Source organism: Triticum aestivum, chromosome 4B, assembly GCF_018294505.1.
Source record: "Triticum aestivum cultivar Chinese Spring chromosome 4B, IWGSC CS RefSeq v2.1, whole genome shotgun sequence".
Classification (NCBI taxonomy): domain Eukaryota; kingdom Viridiplantae; phylum Streptophyta; class Magnoliopsida; order Poales; family Poaceae; genus Triticum; species Triticum aestivum.
This window is the reverse complement of record NC_057804.1, coordinates 642,755,959-642,776,548: the sequence shown is the minus strand read 5'-3', so window position 1 is coordinate 642,776,548 and position 20,590 is coordinate 642,755,959. Positions and strand designations below refer to the sequence as shown.

General features: G+C 48.1%; 2 protein-coding genes and 1 long non-coding RNA gene across 3 annotated transcripts; 2 read left to right on the top strand and 1 right to left on the bottom strand.

Moving 5' to 3' along the window:
* The first annotated feature begins 1,878 nt into the window (after positions 1-1,878).
* Positions 1,879-9,440, top strand: LOC123093800 (pentatricopeptide repeat-containing protein At4g20090). The gene is made up of 3 exons (XM_044515854.1): positions 1,879-3,167; positions 8,760-8,882; positions 8,977-9,440. The coding sequence occupies exons 1-2, from the start codon at positions 1,925-1,927 to the stop codon at positions 8,768-8,770; spliced, it is 1,254 nt and encodes a 417-aa protein (XP_044371789.1). The 5' UTR covers positions 1,879-1,924; the 3' UTR covers positions 8,771-8,882; positions 8,977-9,440.
* Positions 3,321-7,036, bottom strand: LOC123093799 (receptor kinase-like protein Xa21). Its single transcript, XM_044515853.1, has 2 exons — positions 3,982-7,036; positions 3,321-3,876 (listed from the first exon to the last, which is right to left on the bottom strand). Exons 1-2 carry the CDS (start codon positions 7,034-7,036, stop codon positions 3,494-3,496), a joined length of 3,438 nt encoding a protein of 1,145 aa, XP_044371788.1. The 3' UTR covers positions 3,321-3,493.
* A 5,436-nt stretch (positions 9,441-14,876) lies between the features above and the next one.
* Positions 14,877-16,268, top strand: LOC123089549 (uncharacterized). Its single transcript, XR_006442317.1, has 3 exons — positions 14,877-14,937; positions 15,019-15,086; positions 15,165-16,268. It is a non-coding gene; the product is annotated as an uncharacterized lncRNA (long non-coding RNA).
* The last annotated feature ends 4,322 nt before the right edge of the window (positions 16,269-20,590 follow it).

Genomic DNA, 20,590 nt, shown 5'->3' with positions numbered 1-20,590 from the left:
CTTCGGTTGGCGAGGTGGGACTAAACTCTGGCCGCAACGAGGACCACCCCTTTAGTCCCGGTTCGTGCCACCAACCGGGACTAATGGGCTGCCTTTGGTCCCGGTTCGTCCCACCAACCGGGACCAATGGTGGTGGGCCAAGAGCGAGGCCCATTGGTCCCAGTTCGTCCCACCAACCGGGACCAAAAGGTCCAGACGAACCGGGACAAATGGCCCACGTGGCCCGGCCGGCCCCCGGGGCTCACGAACCGGGTCCAATGCCCCCACTGGTCTCGGTTCTGGATTGAACCGGGACTAATGGGATGACCCGGCCTGGACCAATGCCCCCCTTTCTACTAGTGTTTACTCATGTTATAATTATTTATAATAATGATCCGAGGTGAAAATAAGTAATTCTTTGTCCGGGTCGATTAACTGAGCGTTGGTCTAGTTTAAGCAAACCTCAACCAATATAAAGTATGTTCCATCGCTGTAATATTACATTGATGAAAAACGATCGGGATCGAGCGGCCGATCCAGCGCACACATTGGTCAGATGCGCATCCTTAGTATATACTACATGATGTTTAAGGCATCTTTAACACATACCCTCAAACGGATACTGTATTTGTCCGCGGGTATGAACGGGCGTGTCAGCGGACAGTGATACGAGAGCCGACCATCCAACTGTGCTCATATACATTTCGAGGCGGATTTGAAGAAACTGGATGAATTTCAAGCAAACGCGATGGAATTCACTTAAGTTCAAGCCTAATTTAGATAAAATGGACCACTTGGAGCCGCCACAACCTCATCTACAGATGCCACTTTCGTGAAGGCACAACATACTTCAGAGACAGAGGTGCCGTCACATCGTCCAGAATAGAGAGAGAAGAGATCTCAAGAAGAAGAACCACCAGAGATCCATTCCTTTTCCACCCATCTTCATTTCCATTCATAGCAACAGCACCATAGGGAGAGGAATTCCAAGTTGCAAGTTAAGGTTTGTGGCTCTATTTGTACTAATCTTGAGATCAAGACTGGTTTAATCATTCATCTTATTGCATATCTTTGTGATATTATCAATATGATTTTCCTTGGCTCTATCTCTGTGATATTTGGTTATCTCCATTTCATGTGTGGGATTGATATGATTCATTTATGCCTATTCTATATGTCGTTACGTGAAATTGTTAAGAGTTAGCCAAATTTGAGTCAACGGGACTTGAGCTCTGGTCCAACAGTCCATTATGATGTTTTATATTACACTACACAAGTGTTTCAATGACAAGTAGAAAAGGTGATCTTTTGTTTGAACCAAGGATGGATATATTTTTTTTCTTTTTCGAGATCTATCTTCAATGTTCCATGCAATTGGGAAAAGTTAATCTTTTTACTAGTGAATATAATGTATTACTCAGCTTGAAAGGTTCATACAATCAATTACAGCTCGAAAGGTTCATACAATCGATCACAGGTAGCTCCATAGCATCTGGAGGCCTGAGCCTAACCAAGTCATGGTTCTGCCCTTTAACTGGGCAAACTTAGCTATACTGTCACTACATTTATTTTGGCTACGATTCACATGAGTAATACAATATTCATGAAGCGGCATAAGATAGGAAAATAAGAAAAACATTTCAAAGTCAAGTCTTGGAGACTATAAAATGGGAGGCCTTGGAGAATATGGTGACCTAATCTAATCTTTTGTACATGGACTACACTATAGCTTCGAACACCTGTTTTAAACTTCTAATTAAACATATCCTGAACTTGTCACTGAGCTGAACGTTGGCTTTCTAAAATCTCATTTTCCTCGGCTAAAACCAAAAATCTCATTTTTCCTAGCTTATTTTCTAAGCGCCATAGGAACCGTTCGGCCAGCCTTTCACGGCCCAGATTGGCGTTCAAACAGTCCAGTTCCAGCCCGACTCGGGCCGCACCCATGTCTCGTCTCATCCCCCGGCGGCTCCACCGCGCCGTCTCCGCCGGCGGCGCGACCTCCTCGAGCCCCTCAAATCTCCGCAGCAGCGACGCCACCACCGCCGCCACCTCAAATGCGATCGTCAGCCTCGTCGCGGCAGGCGGCGACGGCGGCAGCCTGGAGGCGGACCTGGACCGCCTCGGCCCGCCCCTCTCCGACGCCGCCGTGTCGGCGGCGCTCCGCGCGCTCACGGACCGCGGCGTCCCCGCGTTCCGCTTCTTCGCATGGCTCTCCCGGCACAGGGGCGTCCCCCCGAGCGCCCGCGCCCACAACCTGCTCGTCCAGAACGCCGGCAGGCTGGCCGACTACCCCACCATGGCCCGCGCCCTCGACCTAGTGTCGGCGCGACGGCTCCCCCTTACCGAGCAGGCGTTCTTGTTCCTGGAGGCCGCCGCGAGGTCGTCCTCATCTGCGAGCAGCGTGGATGACGCGGTGAGGGCGACTCTGACGGTTTTGGATGGTGCCGGTGGCCCGTGCCGCGCGTCCGGCGTGTTCTCGCTGGTCAAGGCGTTGGCCTCGATCGGCGAGTTCGACGCGGCCGTCTGGGTGATCGAGGAGACGGCCAGGAGAGCGAGCTACTACAACGTCCTCTTGGCTGCCAAGTGCAAGGCTGGTGACTTCCGGGGCGCCCGCGAGGTGTTCGACGGAATGAGGAAGGGGAGCTGCGGCCCAAATGCCAACTCCTGGAACTACCTCCTCGGGTGCCTGCTGAAGAATGGCAGGGCCACCGAAGCATGCGACCTCGTTGAGACCATGGAGAGGTCGGGACACGACGACATCCCAAACTCACTGTCGTACGAGATCCTCACATACCATGCCTGCAAGGCGGGGAAGATGGATTCGGCAAGGCAGATTCTCGATCAGTTGTTCTCAGAAAATCTGACGCCGAGGATTACAATCCACACAGCCTTCATCAAAGGGTACTTCTATACTGGGAGAATCAAAGATGCTTGCGATTATGTGAGGGCTATGAGCACCAGGGATTCACACTCCACCAACAGGAACTACAGCCTGCTCGCCAAGCTGTTGCACAGGTCGGGGAGGATCGTCGAGGCTGGAAGTGTCCTGTATGAGTTGATGGAGAAGGGCCTCAGGCCTGACCATTCTGCTTATGTTACAGTGTCCAAAGGTTTGCACAAGATGGGAAGGGGAGATCTGTGTGCTGAATTGAAGTCCTTGTTTCAGAATTTCATTGTACAGTCAGGTTTGGAACACTGATTTACGTTTGAGCTCTTGTTGAGTCATCTACTTGAGTGAAACTTGCTTGTCCACATAAGATATTTAGGTGCCATTTATGCCTTTCACTCCTGACTTCGCCATGTATGAGTAGATACTTTGCTGTAAATTAAAACTTAAAAGGACATGTTTCCTATTTTGTATAGATTTGAAAAACATACATTAGCAGAAACAAAGCTGTGCAAAGCCATTTGACATGGATGCATTAGCTACCTCTGAAATGACTCAAAACTGGATTCAGAAAGGAAAAAACAAGATAGTACATTATACTATTCTTTACATGAACTTCTGTTGCTAGCTACTTTCCTGCCAATTCTTTGCTTCATCTGACATGCATGTGTATGAGGCCATGTGCTTTATTCTAAGGATCTCGGTAGAAACTCGAGTCATATCTGGCCGCTCTTTGGCTGATTTCATGGAGCAAGAGAGGCCTATTCTTAAAAGTGGAATAACACAATTCTTCATCATGTCAGTTGCACTGCTGTTATCAAGTAGCATTGTGGGGTCAACAACCTCGTGAATATTCTTTGTGAATGCTCTATCAACAAATTCATGAAGGCTTATACCATCATTAAATTTTTCTTCAGTTGGACTGCACCCTGTTATCAGTTGCAACAGAAGCACTCCGAAACTATAGACATCACCCTTGGTTGATACCTCTTCGCTCATTCCATACTCTGCATTTACATTTAAAAACACAATACAATTAAACAATCACCATTATTTGTACAACTCCACAAGGAACAAACAGAACCAATATCTTGCAAATAAGCTTATCTCACCTGGTGGGATGTATCCTATGGTTCCTTTTAAGCGGCTCAAAGTTGCTGAACTATCTTGATGTGCATTTTCTGTCCTGAACAAGAATCTTGCTAGGCCAAAGTCAATGACGTACGCAACCATGTCAAGACCCAAAAGGATATTGGTTGGCTTCAAGTCGCAATGTATAACTGGAGGTGCGCATTGGTTGTGAAGATAATCCAAAGCAAGTGCTACATCCAAGGCTATGTTAGTCCTTTGGCTTAAAGTCAGAATACTCCTTTCACCATTTTCAGGGTCTTTTAGATGTAGCCACATTTCTAGGTTCCCATTTGGCATGTATGGGAACACTAGGGCCTTGAAATCTGCCCCATTATGATCCACTGAAGAGCATAAGGTAATGATTTTTACAAGATTCCGATGGCGAACATTTCTTAGGGCTTCACACTCTGCTATGAAGCTCCGATGTGCCCCATAAATGTCAAGATCAAAAATCTTGATGGCAACTTGATCTTCTTGAAACTGCAGATTGCCCTTATAAACCCTTCCAAATGATCCAGAACCAATTAAGTTTGCTGAAGAAAATCTATCAGTTGCCCTTACCAAGTCTTTATATGATACCTTTTCATATGATATCTTCTCTATCTTTATCTGCTCATTGTCATGTTGCAAATGGGGATTGGCTTTCATCCTTTTCCTCCGACAAATTGTTGCAATAAAGGAGAAAAGGATTGCAGTGGCAACAACAGTTGGCAATAGAACTACAATCAGTAGCTTCTGCTTTCTTTTCCTGTCAACCACTTCTGAACAAAGAGACATACCTCTCGTTGGGATGCCTGTACACAGCTGATAATTTCCTTCGATTGACACTGCTCCAGTGATGTCAAAAACACCGCCTGTGGGAACTGCTCCATCAAAATGGTTGAAGGATAAATTGAGGTCTTGCAGTGATTTCATGGATTTGAGGAACTCTGGTATTTTTCCAGACAAATTGTTCCTAGAAACATCCATCTGTTTTATGCTGATTAAGTTGGCAAATGATTGTGGAATGCTTCCTGCAAAGAAGTTGCCTTGCATCCCAAGATACTCCAGAACAACACATTGGCTGAGGGATGATGGAATGTTTCCGGACAACCTGTTATTTGACATGTTAATTTTCTGCAGATGAATGAGATTGCCAACTTCATTTGGCATTCCTCCGGACAAGAAGTTGTCTGACAAGTCCAACTCTTCAGAAAGCGTAGAGATTTTGAAGATTCCACTTGGTATACGCCCATCTAGTGAGTTGTGAGCAAGGTTGAGTATGGCGAGTTGAGTGCATCGTGCTATACTTGCAGGAATTCTTCCACTTAAGTTGTTATAATCCAATTCCAGCATACTCAGTCGGACAAGATTGCCAACAGTATCTGGAATCTGACCTGTAAGCCTGTTTTTTGCAAAGGATAGATAGACCAAGCTGTGCAATTTCCCAATTGTTGGCGGTATATTACCGGTGAGAAGATTGTAATTCATGTACAAGCTACTGAGGCTCTGAAGGTTGCCAATCTCCAGCGGTACAGGTCCTGAAATTTTGTTGCTACTTAGAAACAAACACTCAAGACTATCTGAAAGATTGCCAATAGAACTTGGCAATTTCCCTTTGAGATTGTTCCCATCCAGGGCCAGCATGGTCAACCTGGAGCAATTAGATAGTGAAGAGACAAAGCCCCAATCATCTGCATCTAACTTGTTGTGTCCCAAATCGAGTTCCTCCAAATTTGGCAATGAGCCGAAAAATGGTATGGATCCAGTGAAGCTATTATTATTCAGGTAAAGCCAGCGTAGGTGGTAAGCTTTGAGAAGAGAGTCTGGGATTGGTCCATCAAAACTGTTTTCTGTGAGTATTAAGTCCTGGATATTTGGGAGGGTGTAGCCGACGTCAAAGGGTAATCTGCCGACAAGTGAGTTTTGTGCTATGGCAAGACTTTTCAGGGATGACATGTTGAAGATAGACGGTGGAACCAGCCCAGATAAGTTGTTCATAATCAAGGTCAATATCTCTAGTGTTGGAACATAACCTAAGCTCTCTGGGATGCTCCCAACTAAATGATTGTCTGTAAGAAGAAGATGAACTAGGGACGAAAGGTTCCCTAGCGAGGAAGGTATTCCTCCTGAAAGATTGTTAAACCTTAAAGAGAGGTGCTTAATAGGGGAAGATGTGACAGTGACAGAAGGTATCGAACCAACAAAACTGTTCTTTTCGAGGCAAATGGTAACAAGTGACAAAGTGTTGAGGAGAGCCTTTGGGAGTTCTCCAGTAAGATTATTCTTCATGAGCCTAAGTACTTGAAGAGATGAACTATTTGCCAAGGACTCCGGTATGACCCCTCCGAGAGCATTGATCCCAAGATCAACATATGTGAGATGGCGGCTGCTGCCCAAAGACGGCGGTATGTTGCCGGTAAGTGTGTTGCTGGCGAGGACTAGTATGCGCAGCTCAGGAAGGTCTCCGAAAGCAGGAGGGACACTTCCCTGGAGCTTGTTATTGCTAAGGTTAATCTCTTGAAGGCACTTGCATTGGCCGAGGGTGGGTGGGATCTCTCCATGGAGGGAATTGTTCCACAAGCCCACGATTTGGAGCTGGGAACACGCAGAGAGTTCAGGCGGGATGTTACCTTCCAAAGCGTTGATGCTGAGGTTCAGGTTGGTGAGCCGGCTCAGGAGGCCAAGCTCCGACGGCAGGCCACCACTGAAGCTGTTGTTGGACAGCTGGAGCCTTGCCAGCCAAGTGAGGTTGGCGATGCAAGGCGCTATGGAGCCCGAGATACCTTGGGATTCAAGGTCCAGCGCGACGACACGCCTGGGTGGTGTCACGCTGCAGGTTATCCCGTGCCAGTCACAGAACTCCATGGACGCGTTGCTCCATGAAGATAGAACTCCGGCGGCTGCCGAGATCCCGGACTTGAAGCAAAGGAGGGCTTGCCTGTCGCTCTCTGATTCATTGCAGATGCCTAGTAATGGCAGGCTGCAGAAGAAACCCAAGAAGAGGTAGAGAAATCGACAGCGGCCCGGAAACAAGAAGGCACCCGAAGACACCATTACTCAGCTATCGAGATCGATGGAAGCTCTAGCTTTGCAAGAGGATGTTTAATTACGGGGTGTGTTGCAGTACCTCACTCACTTTAAAATTTAAATGGCAGGGGATTGGAGCAACAGGCTATGATATCATAATGGGCGGCAATGCAACCGTGCTGGATGCTACGGACGGAGGAGCAGGTAAGGTATGCAACACCAGAACATAATGGATTTTGGACCTTCTGGAAAATCTGCCTGAAACTCAATATTTATATCTGCAAGTCATTGTTCCAGGCTTCCAGCAATGATATCTGCAAGTCATTGTTGCAAGTCATGAGCTAGCTTCCAGGACATAGAACAATGGTTTGGTTGGGGTCCTATCCAGCCAAAGCAGATGATATCTGCAACTCGGAGCGTACTATCTCTGGCAATTAATATGTTAGCACACATGCTTCCAATTTAACGGTAATGTGGAAATCAACAGGGCAGGTGCATATGAGCGCGTGATTAATTTGGATTATGTGCTTGCCGGCGACCCCTGAATCAGCTGGAAGCGGTTGTTGGCACTCCACTTGGACTAAAAATATGGGATTCCTAGCAAGTTGTCCCTTGTCAGGTTGCTGTTGGATTATTTGGGAAAGGTAGTATAAGACGCATTGGATGATAGTATGTCTCAAGGTACTAATCATCGTCGTTACACGGATGGGCATCGAGCGATTTGATCATTTGAAAGAAGTACACTGAAAGGTGAAGATTGTTCTGCAGAGTCAACTAGAGACGCGGGGTCCTGACGATTGCTAAATGGTCACTTCATCCTTGTAGACTGTTGACTGACTCTTTTTGACTCGAGGATTCAGACTAAGAAAGTACCAGACACTCCTGCTAATTAACAACCTTTTTATAAAGCCGGCTGAAAGCGACATAGTTTTGCTGGGGATACCGGCTTACAAGGAAGAAACGTAGTTTTTTTATGTCAGTTGGATGTCTAACAAATTTGCTTTCTATCAAAGCTTTGTTTATAACATTCAAAAGAGCCCAAGCCGTAGCAGGAAATCCCATCCAAATTAGCCGCTGGACTTGCCTTCAAGTTTTTCCCAGAAATTAGGGAGACATGATGGCGCTCACGTGCACCCAAGCATGTCTTGGAATACAGTCCCAGAAGAACAACCGAGCCATAATGCAAGAAAAGAAGCATATAGGCCATCCTCTGTCTCATATCTCTTCTAAACTTTGACGAGGTCGCCTCTCTTTGCCCTGCCTCCATCATCGACTTGTTTTGCCAGCAAAACAAACATAAATATGAATCCGGTAGGTTAAGCTCGGATGATTGAGATCTTCAAACTGCTCTTATGGAGTGAGCAATAGCTAGCAACTCTGAAAACGACATCCGTCTTAATCTGCACGGTCACCCCAGTGCCCACCAGTGAGCAAAACTGTGCTAGTGCCACAATTCTTTTCACTCTTTGATTGAAGGGCGTGGTCCGAAGTAGTACAATCTTTGTCTCCGCGTGCACATGGTGATTTGAACAGATGCGTTCCTCTGTTTTTCCCTCTCTAGTTATTTACTATTTGTTCGTCCTTTTGACTTGTTGAAGGCGTGTGGTAGTTCTGCTCTGAGGGAACTAAGCTGGGTTCCTGGTTGAGCTTAACTTGCATAAGTAAGCGGCTACTTTGTGGGCAGTCATCAGTGACAGAACCACGTACTACTGCTCGATCGACTAATTAAGCTGTCCTTTGCCTAAACTAGGTAGCTGGTAGTGAGACCCAATGGCATCCCCGCTGGTGCTACTCAAGCCAGGAACTGTCGATGATGCTCCGGCTTCTCCAGCTGCTCAAGCCGTGGTTCGGCAGCCTCCACCCGCTCCTGCAGGTATGCAGTGCACCCAACCATCTACTCTCAGCCTACATGTTCTCCTTGCTATTGATCATATCAGTGCACGCTAACTTACTCCATGGCGTTGCAGTTTCAGATGGTGCTGAGCACCTCCTCCAAGGCCAGAGGACGTCCAGATGGTTCTTGGAGCACACTTGAGCCCACTCTGGCCGACAATATGGTTGGCGGAAACCAGATGCTTACCAGTTCCTCGAAAAGCTTCCCCGGTCACGCAATTCGTGATCCTCCCCGCAGATTAATGGCGTTTATGCCGCACTCCCAGCTGGTGCTGCTCGTGTCGCAGCAGGGGAAGCGACCTTGGAATTATCTTGGGAGCTCAAGAATGTTTCCTAAGCACCCGACTCATGAATCCGGACATCCTTCAAGAAGAAAGGCGCAGCCTGCAATATCATGATGCTGTGGGCTGGAATCAAGACCTCGGCTGTTGAATAGTACCGCTGTCATAAATAGGATTCGGTTTGTATGCTGCTCCAATCGAATTGATCAATAAATGTGCACGTTCAAAATTTTGTTTTGAGAGGGAGGTGTGCGGTGTTATTGTCTACTCCATCCGTTCCGATTTACTCGTCGTGGTTTTAGTTCAAATTTGAACTAAAACCACGACGAGTAAATCGGAACGGAGGGAGTAATTGAACTTTGCTGCTTTGCATCGTACTGCTAGATGCTTGTTGCCTATTACAGATCAATATCATATCAAACCTGTAAGGCTATCAACTCAAAAAAGAAAAGAAAAACTGTAAGGCTATAACTCACATTTGTTCTCTGTAATTCAGCCTGGGTAAAAGAGGATCAGTGATGTGGGTGATGGCTCGGTGGATATGACTATGTGAGGTTCTTAATTTTCACCCACCTGTGTTCGGTTCGACTTTTTTTTTTCAAACCGACGAACCACTTTCCATTAATAATTGCTTAACGGAAAGAACATTGTTTTCCTACATCAGCCAACTGGGATGCAAACTAAGGAGACAATCAGACAAGGAAAGGGGAAAGCCAGTTGGGGCCATAGAAGTGAACCCACTGTGAGCTCGCCATCAAAACACCCAAGCGAAAACCTTCTACTGTAGTTCTAAACTCAAAAGCGTAATTGCAAAAGGAGCATGCAGGATTACCTGGCCCAAACATCCCCAAACTGAAGTTCAACAGGGCAAAAGAAAAAAAAGAAGATGGTTGTCAGTTTCCATTTCATCGCAGAAAGAGCATGCAGGATTACCCGGCCACCGACATTTTTTTTTTCATATTGTCTCTTGTCAGAATAGCATTTTGGAATGATTGCCACATAATGTTTTTGCTCTTGAGTGGTCCAGGAGCCTCCCAATTCAGTTTGTTATTCAGTCCGGTGATGTTTCTTTCTAACCACCTGAACGTAGATTTTGTAGAGAAAACTTGATTTTTAGATAACGACCTCCAAGAAATCTCTAGCCAGCCTTCCCACAAGAGGCAAATATAGGTTCGATCAGGATTTGCAATGCTGTCAGGGTCATCACCAAGCTGCAAGTTCCTGGCCCGAGCAACAACTTCTGCCCATTGCTCATCAGGCATAGCACCAATCAATCTACGTCTAAACGGACACATTTATCAATGGTACAATCCTGATTTTGACAAATACTCCCTTCGTAAAGAAATATAAGATCGTTTCGATCAGTAAAGTAGTGATCTGAACGCTCCGATATTTCTTTACACAGAGAGTATCAAACATACCAGCAAACAAGTGTTTCAGAGGTGTCAGGTGTGTTCTCATCGTTAACATAACGGACAAATTGGAGTTTAATTAACCAGGCACCAAAACTTGAATTGCCATTTAGGGCTAAAGCCATGAGTTTTCATCATGATACTCATGTAAATTACCAACACTCCGTCTTATGAACTTAACCACTCGGACGAGGCCCTCTCTTTCTGCTCCGCGTCTCCGTTCGTGTACTCGTCATTGCAGTTCTTGTTTTTCCAGAAAGTCAAAACCTGAATATATCCGGTAGGTTAAGCGCTAGCTAGTCGTACGACCAAGACTTTGAAAACTCTTTATGGACCGAGCAATAGCTAGCAAATCTGAAAACGAGATCTGTCCCGATCTACTGTACGTGGTATCTCTCCACAAGTTTTGTCTGAAGTACACATGCGGTCGTCTTTTTATTCTTTGACGGGCGTGGTCTGAAGCGCAGTCATCGTCTTCTCACACGGTGGTTTGAACGGCCGCGTATTCCTCTCCATCTCTGTCTTAAATTATTTACTTATTAATTCATCCTTTTGAAATGAGCTCCTGCGCCAAAACCTGAAGGGCACCGGATTTGAAATGAGCTCCTGCGCCGCCCCTGGCAACCCGGCGCCCGCGGCCGCGCTACCCCCCTCCCCGTCGCCGGCGGCCGCCCCCGCGCCCCCCGCTGCTCCGCCCTCCCCGTCCGCTGCCGTCCCCTCCACTCCTCCGCCCTCCTCGCCGTCTCCGGCGCTCCAATGGGCTGATATGGCGGAGCTGGACGACGTTGCGGCCGGTCGCCCGGTGGTTCGCCGGGACCCCCCGCCTCGGCCTCGGCCGGTCGGACCCCGTCTGATCCCCTCGCCCCCGCCCCGGTCCGGTCGCCCCGGCGCTCCTGCTCGCTCGCGCCGCGCTGCCATGCCCTCTCCGAGGACGCCCGGGAAAGCCGCCGCCTTGGGTCCCAGGACTGCTCGCCACCGCCGCGCTTCGGCGTGGGGTGTCGCGGGGCGGTCCGACCTGGGGCTGGCCGGCACGTCCTGGCACCTCGCAGTGGCCGCCCCCCTGGCCGTCGTGCCTCGGGCTTCTCCGTGTCGGGCGGTCCCCCCCTGCTCGCCGATCTTCCGCCGCTCGTCCCCGTTCAGACCCTTTATTGCGGCCTTTGGGACCTCCGCGCTGCACCTCTCTCCCTCGTCTGCACCCAGTCGGGCTTGGCCCGCTACCCAGGTGGCGCCGACGCCGGCCACGGCAGGGACGGCGGCGACAGGGGAAACCCTCGCCCCGGCTGCTCTGCCTCGCAGGCTGGGCCGTGCTGCTTTGGGCCGGATGCTTCCTGGGCCTCCACCTGGGCGGGCCTCCCTGTCGTGGTTTTGTCACGGCAGATGTCCTCATGAAAGGATTTAGTCGTGGAGCCATTGCTACAGGTTAGCTTAAAGGGGTTAAAGCGGACAAGGGACGCAGAGAGTTTTATACTAGTTCGGCCCCTTCGATGAAGGTAAAAGCCTACGCCTAGTTGTGATGGAATTGATGGGGTTTCGATGACCCGGAAGCGAATACGCTTTGCCTAGGCCTCAAATTGTTGTGTGTTGTCCTGAACCGCCGCCGGTTCGTCCCCTTATATACAATGGGTTGACGCCCGTCGGTTTACAGAGTCCTGAGGCCGGCTCATAAACGTGTCCGACCCGGTATCTGCTCTTTCTACCTTGTAGTACAAGTTATATTGTCAATACCGGTTTATGTCTACAGGCCTTAAACCGGCTTTGGGCCCTGAGCCTTCTTGAAGCATCTTCGTCTGTCTTCATGGGCTTCAGACATGATAACTACTGATGAAGTTAACCCGGCCTCTCCTGGCCGGTTTACGCCCAGTAGTAATATCCCCAACATTAGGCCCCAGATTGATTTGAACTGGTTCACGTCAATCCTCAGTACTTAAGAAAACCTCGTCTTCAACATCTGCCATAATTTTGTAAACCGCCGTGACGTCATCTTCCCGGACCGTGGTAAACCACTGTGACATCATCTGTTTATTAAAAACTGTGTACAACCCATCTTCATTAAAGGGTCTCCGATAATCGAGGCGACAGCTCCGCCTTATTTCCAAATTTCTAGCTCCTCGTTTTTCGCACCTGACACTTATCCCTTGCCTTTATAAATAGGGCCGAGGGGTCATTTTCACTTTTCCCCTTAGTGCCTCTTCGCGTCATCATCTTCCTCGCGCTACTCAACCTCCGGAGCTCTGCCGCCACCGTCGACCGTCGCCTCTGCTTCAACTCTGGCCGCTTCATCACCCTGAACGCACCAGAGAACCGCTGTGCTTCTCCGCTCTCTCATCAGTACTGGTATGTTCTCTGTTCTTCCACCATAGATCTGTTCTAGGGTTTCGGTGTTCTTCGGTGTTCGTCGGTGTTCATTGCTTGTATAATAGGTTTTTGATTCAGACCTTGATATTTCATCCCGTTCAATGATAGCCGTAGCCCTTCTTTTCCATCTAATACACCTCGTTAAAATAGAAGATCCCATCTGAACCTTCATCCACTGTTTCTGTACTAGTTCTTAGGTCTGAATATATTTTCCCTTTCTGATATGCAACAGATCCAAAATTGTAATACCAACTTGTGAAGTCTGTTTTCCTTCACTTAACCATCTGTAGACTTGTATCTTCAATGTCAGACTAGGCGGTTTAACTTTTTCAAAAAATGATGACCCGGTACATATCATTAGTCCCCTTGTTGAACCGCCAATGCACTTCAACTTATATCCTTCGTTTAGTAAATTCCGGTTTATGATTAACCAACTCCGGTTTAACAACATGCTTACATCCTTGTACCGCCACATAGTTGTCCACTGTAAATCTTAAACCAGTAATTATCATGTTGTAGATCATTCATTGCCATGGCCAAGCAAGTTTATGAATGCAATTGTGCTCGTTCATGAGTTACCGAAGCAGTTAGATAATCTTGTCAAAACGGGCGCTTTAGCCAAGAAGGATGTCATCCAGTGGAGGGTTCCTAGCCCGGAATGTCCTCCTATACCCAACGATGGAGAGGTTGTTGTTTTTGCTGATCACTTAAGCCGTGGTTTCAGCCCTCCCGGTTCAAAATTCTTCCGGGATGTACTGGCCAATTTTCAACTGCGCCCTCAAGACATCGGCCCTAACTTTGTGACCAACATCTGCCACTTCCAAGTTTTTTGCGAGGTTTACCTTCAAGAGGAACCCACAGTAGAACTGTTCAGAGATTTCTTTCACCTAAACCGCCGTACAGAATTCACAGATGGACCCAACACCGAATTAGGTGGGATGGCGGTTCAGAAGAGGAAGGAAGTTACCTTTCCTCATCCTAAACTTCACAGTCATCCTAAGGAGTGGAACGCCACTTGGTTTTATTGCAAAGACACATCTCCACCTGATGAAAACCCGCTACCGGGTTACCGTCCTGAACGCCTGAGCAACACACATCCTTTCCCTCAAAGGTTGACTGCAAAAGAGAGGGCCAACTATGCTCCTCAATTATCAAAGCTGAGAGCCTTCCTAGCCAACGGTTTAATGGGGGTTGACCTGGCTCGATGTTGGATAGGCTGGAGTATTCTGCCCTTAAGCCAGCGCTCCGATTTGATGTGTGAGTATACAGGGAGTGTGAAGGATGCTCTGCGACACATTGACATTCAGCTTATAGATGAAGAAGTCACTGAGGCCATAAAAAAGATGTTGAACGAATCGGAGGCCGTCTGGGCCCAAACCGGACTACTCCCTTTCTGTACCTTCAACAAACCGCCAGCTGTAAGAATCACATAATTTTTTTATCTGAAATTGCTTCTGTCCGAATACTCTCTGAAAATGTGATTACTTTCTGACAGGGTGATGATCCGTTCTGGAACAAGAAATCCCCGCAAGAAAAACCGGCGAAGCCTCAAGACAAACCGGTCAAGCCAGTTCGTCCAAAAACCAAGGTTGTGAAAAAACCTGCCAACAAGAAGAGGACCACTGCATCCTCCGATCCACCAGCTGATGATGATGTGGGTAACCCGAAATTAGAGGTAGAACTTGACTCACTTGGTTCATTTTTCGTACACCTTATTGATGATGATTATTGCCAGGATGACGCTGAAGGCAGCCAAGCCGATGCTGTAGAGGTAATCACTCTTTCCTCCAATTCAGATCCTTTGCCAACACTAAAAATCCGTCGAGCAAACCGGAAAGTTAAATTTTCTCATCCTCTTGCTTACTTGGACCTGAACTTTCTTGTGAAGACGCAACAGCACGAAGCTCGCCGCACAACCCGGCATAGCGGCCAGGTAGTCACCTCCGCCAGTTTACCGAACACTCCGGTTCGGAAATGCCGATCAGAGGTATCTTATCCCCTTGACACTTCACGCCCCAAAGCGGGTTGTTTTCGTCAACCTCTTAACCCATCCGATTCCAATTACCAGGGAACTTCTCACTCATCATCTGGTGAATCGTCTGCCACAAAGCTTCCACCGCTTAAAACAGTGCTTGGGTGAGCCACACTCTTACTTATATCCTTGATATGTTACTTAATATATACTGTACTGATCCTTATGTTTTCTTTTCTCAGTGCTAAGCCCAGATGAAGCAAGAAGGCTCGGTTGAATAAACCGGCTAATGAAGACGTGGCTGTTAATCCGGAGAAAACTCCCGATCCTGAAGAGGCCAACATTGATGACATGCTAAATGACCCGCCGCCTCAAGATCATGACTTTGTTCTAGAGCAGGCAGAGGTTGACACCACCGGGCACACCGACCAGCCAACAAGCCCTATCTGGACTGACAAACCGGTCAGTCCGGTGAAATATACTGACAAAACAAAAACTCCAGTACGAGCTGCTGAGGAGAAGGATGATGATGTTCTGATTACTGGCATTGGCCATACTGATCCAGGAAATCATGTCGCTTTGTCAAAACATACCGCCAAAGAGGAATTTTCTGCAATTGGTACAGGCAAATGGAATGCCGATCTGTCCGCTTACGCCCATCTGAGTGCTCAAGACCTTCATTCCAGCTATCTGAACCGTCTATACACCAGTCGTGACTATGAAGCCGGCTTGGTAAATATGATGAAGGAACGATATGAGATAATTTCATAAAGTGCTTTTCCCTTATATTGAATTGTAGTTTATCAACTCCAGTAGCCCCCAAGTGACGGTTTAAGATATCAATCTAAACCGGGACTTAGTAAAAACTTTTATGCTTTGCAATAATGCATCTGAACTTCACTGAAGTAGCCCCCAAGTGCCGATTTAACTTTATAAAGATGAACCGGGACTTTGTAGAAGAAATTCCCGTATCAGCACTCTTTGAGCAAATACCCATTAGCCCCCAAGTGCCAAGTTGAATACTTGTATTATGCTTGGGACTTTGTAGAAAAAGTATGATGAAGAGCAAATATGCATTAGCCCCCAAGTATCAAGGGCATAACTTGTTATGTGCTTGGTACTTCAAATATGTACTGTCATCTCATCATAGAACTGTCTCTTTGTAGGCTGAGCTGAGCAAGAAAAAGAGCCAAACCGCTGATCTACAGGAAAACCTTAAATCGCAACAAGCTGAAACCTCCAAGGCGAAGGAAGAATCGACCAACACTCTAGGCGCTATGGAGAAACTGAAAGAAGGTTTCAACAAGGAGCGGACGGATTGGGAGAATGAAAAAGCCGATTTGATCAAAAGGGCTAAGAAAGCAGAGCCCGCTCTTAAACCGGTGGTTGAGGAGTTGACCAGCGTAAAACGGCAGGTTCATGCCATGACTACAGCTGTGTTTGGTAAGTATCCTTGATTCCTGACTTCAACATATCCTTTCATGCATTTTCCGGTTCACTAACCCTTGCAATGATACAGGAACTCGCATTAGCCACTTGGGATCTGATGTTCAGAAGAAATTGAAAGCGGCCTACACCCTGATAGAACAGTTCACTACTAGGGAAAAACCTATACACAGAATCTTAGCAGCAGCGCGGCTCAAAAAGGAGCGCTGCTACTAATTAGTAGTAGCGCGTGTGCGGGAAACTCTCTACTGACAAGTTTTCAGCAGTAGCGCGCTTGGCGTAAACCGCGCTGCTACAAATATCGACCGGCGGTGTCCACCAAACTCCATTTAGCAGCAGTGCGGTAACGCGAGCCGCGCTACTGCTATGGATGTAGTAGTAGCGCGATTTTTCTGAGGCCGCTTCTGCTAAATTTCAAATTCACACACTTTTTGGTCCCGGTTAGCAGTAGCGCCGTTGCCCAAAGCGCGCTGCTACTACTTCCTTAGCAGCAGCGCGTTTTAACTCCCGCGCTACTGCTAATCCGCACCAACCCACCACATTTTCCCCACCCGTCCCTCCCCCTCCCCCTCCTCTCTCCCCTTTCCCCGACCCAGCCCCGGCGCTCGCCCCCGACCCCGGCGCCGGCGCTCGCCCCCGACCCCGGCGCTCGCCCCCGACCCGGCCCTCGCCCCCGACCCCGACCCCGGCGCTCGCCCCCGACCCCGGCGCTGGCGCTCGCCCCCGACCCAGGCGCTCGCCCCCGACCCCGGCGCGCTCGCCCCCGACCCGTTGGCCCTCGCCTCCCTCCTCTGCTTTCTCCCCTCCCAACCTCGGCCGTCGTCGGGCCTGCCTCCTCGCCCCTGCACCCTCTGTAAACCCCCCCTCTCTCTCTGCTAGGGTTCTTCGGTTAATTTACTTAGGTTTTAGTTAGGGCAGTATGTTAATTAGGTTATCTATTTAGTTATGAATTTAGCTAGGTTTCAAAATTAGCTGAATTTATATGCAAATTTGAACTGGACATTTGATATGTGGATATGTCATGTTTTGGACATGTCATGTTTGGAAAATGATCCGAGTGGCCTATGTTATGCTAGAATGTTGATTCATTTCCGTTTCGGTGAATTTCAGGCGCTCGATATGTCCATTTTTTAGCAAAGGTCATGCCAAAATTTCCCGTGAATAAAGACATGATTTGTGCTACATAGTTGGCATATCGAGTGCTGGCACATAGATTTCTTTTTTATGTCATTTCTCATTTATTCATACTTTTAGAAATAAATGAGGACATTTAATCATAGGAAACATGTCGAACAACGAAGAAACTGGGCCTTCTGACCAAGATGCAGACGAGATGGATTATGAGGGTGAACAAGAGTACCTCGACTATTTGACTGCTAAGCAAGGTTTGCAGGTCGGCCTTGATGATGGTACTGACGCCGACATCGACACCGACGGCGCCGGCACCTATGGAGGTCCGAGACCGGTGGGGAAGGTACCGGCGGGGAAGATATCAGCGGGGAAGGTACCGGCCCCGATGCCGCTACCGAAAAGAGGAAGCATAAGAAGCAGAGGATATGAAAACCTAACAAACTAGGGATTGGACGACTTGTGATCACAAAGATGGCACCTGGCAAGTTTGAGCCGTTAGAGCCGAAAGAACCTCACAAGTGCTATGGGAACCAAGTAGGATGCATCCTACGGGAATGCGCGAGCATCAACGACGATGACTTAAGGAGTAAAGAACATTTGACGCAGTTGCTCCTAACGAAGTTGCACAAGAGATTCAAGTTCCCCGACCGGGATGATAACATAGAACAACCGTTGGATGATCCGAAGATGAAAAAGATTAACAATCACGCCATGGGCATGTTCAGCAATGATTTGGCTTGCTGGAAAGGGAGGGTGAAACAAGCTATTGAGGCTGATGAACCCCTGTCCAAGATTCTGGAGGAAAATCCAACACTTACGGAAGAGGAGTTTGAAAAGTTCAAGGACACTTGCGCTACCAAGGCAACCAAGGCTAAGGCTGCAAAATTCAAGAGCCTTCAGCAAAGGAACACGGGGAAGCATCGCCTCGGAAGCCGTGGCTACCTCGGTAAAAGGCCCATATGGGATAAGGAGGACGCGAAACTTGAAGCCGCGGGTCTCCCAGACCCCTTCGCGAAGTTCACCAACCCCTTAGAGCGTGACTTCATCAGGGCCCGCTACAAGTGGGACAAGGAGAAAAAGGTTTTTTACACGGACAAGATCATGATGAACTTGATTAGACTACTGGAGAAGCAACACCAGCTTGCAGCCGAAAGCCCTACTTCTCCGATGAGGCCCAAGTGGGACACCCCTCTCAACCGGGCCTTGAACGAACTTAAGGGACTCCCTTTGGGCCAGCGGCCGCTATATGGTCGTGTGCACGGCGCTGGAGACGGCGCCACGTGGAAGGTGTTTTACAACGAGGGCCCGGAGGCCAAGAAGCAGAAAAAGAAGTTTAGTCAGGCGGCCATCGACATGAAGGTGAAGCTTGCGGTCGAGAAAAAAGTAGTTGAGGACGCGAAAAAAGCAGCCGAGGACAAATATGAGTTGCTATAGCAGGCAGTCAATGCAGCTGTAACTGCCTGCAGAAATGATTTCGCTACTAACTTGGTTTAAGTTATCATCAACTGGACGAAGGAAAATCTAGACAAGACGGTACATGATTTCTCGTTGCCCAGTTTCATCAGGAGCAACTCCATGAACAACAACACCATCGCACCATCACTTGCTCACGCAACCGGGCCTCCTCTCGCAGCCGCTCCCGCTCATAGCAGCCCGTCCTCAATCTCTGGCGCGCTAGGTGGGCCTTCATCTTTGGCTGAGCTCGACGCCATCACGGTAATTACATGTCGCACCAACATATATATATATATATAATATTCCATTTTTGTTGCCTTTCGGTTGTTTTACGCCACAGACATATGTGTTTGCAGGCGAAAGAAACCCCGTGCACCATACTCTACTTGATCAAAGGCCAGAAGGTGGAGCTGGGAAAGGGGATGATAATGGACCCCTCGCAACCCACGTTCCACAACCAGCCGATCCCCGCTGGGCACTTCAGGGTTAGCTGCCTCCAAACAAGCCAGAGCACATAGCAGCCAGACGATGCATTCTGAAGAGCGTGTACCCGTGAAAGGTGCGGTCATGTTCCATCTCACGGACGAGCTGATGCTACCGCCGAAACCGCTGGAGGCACTATCAGGGGATCTCAGGAGACTGCACGACCATGTGCTATCGACTGAGAAAAGCCTACTAGCCTCAAAGGATCCAGGATATCTGACATACGCGGCTCGTGTGCCTAAGGGGAAGTGCTATGTCTAGACACGGCCCGCGGAGGTGTTCTTCCTGTGGTTTGACCATATCTTTGAGATGTTTCTGACAAGGCGACTCAATTTTACAATCGGCCGCCTTTTTGCGCTACATATGAGCTCCGTCATGAAGAGTGAAGAAGTATCGCAAATCTGTGTGGCGGATCCGTACTACATGCATGAGTCTTTCTTGAGTCTCGGCGACTTTGAGAGTGAAACTGCTAGGGAGTACCTCCAAAACTTCATGGTATAGAATAAGGACCGGGAAATTGTCCCCGTGCCTTATCATCCAAAGTAAGTCAGTTCTGGACAACCCTTTTGTACATTTCAATCATTCCTTCTATCTCATATGGGGAATAATTTGAGGTGTCTTTTCCCCGCAGCAACGGGCGCGCCGTCCTTATCGTTCTTTACCCGCAAGTCTCCCACGCCTTGTATTTTGACCCTTCCAGAGACTACGAGAAAAAAGACTACACCCACATAATGAATATTCTAGATGATGCTCTCCAAGGCTTCAGCTTTAGAGGTGGCCACGTGCAGATCGGGAAACAAAGGAACAAGAAGATGGGTTTCGCGCATAACACTAACTTCTCCTGCATCCATGTCCCAAAACCAAGCAAGAAGGATGGATTCTACATCGTCCATCTCATGATTCAGTTCAACACGGATCACCAAAAGCTTCGCATGAGAAGCAGAAATGATGATCATATCCACAAGTGGCTAGAATCTCATGGAGAAGCAGATTATAAACTTAGAGATGAATTCTTTCGCATCCAAAGCGACATTGCGACGATCATCATGAAAGAAGTCGTCGATGAGAAGGGGATGTTCCACCACGGCCCTGCTATATCACGAGCTGATGCCCGAACTCGCATAGGCATGAAACGTCTAGACCTCACACCGTT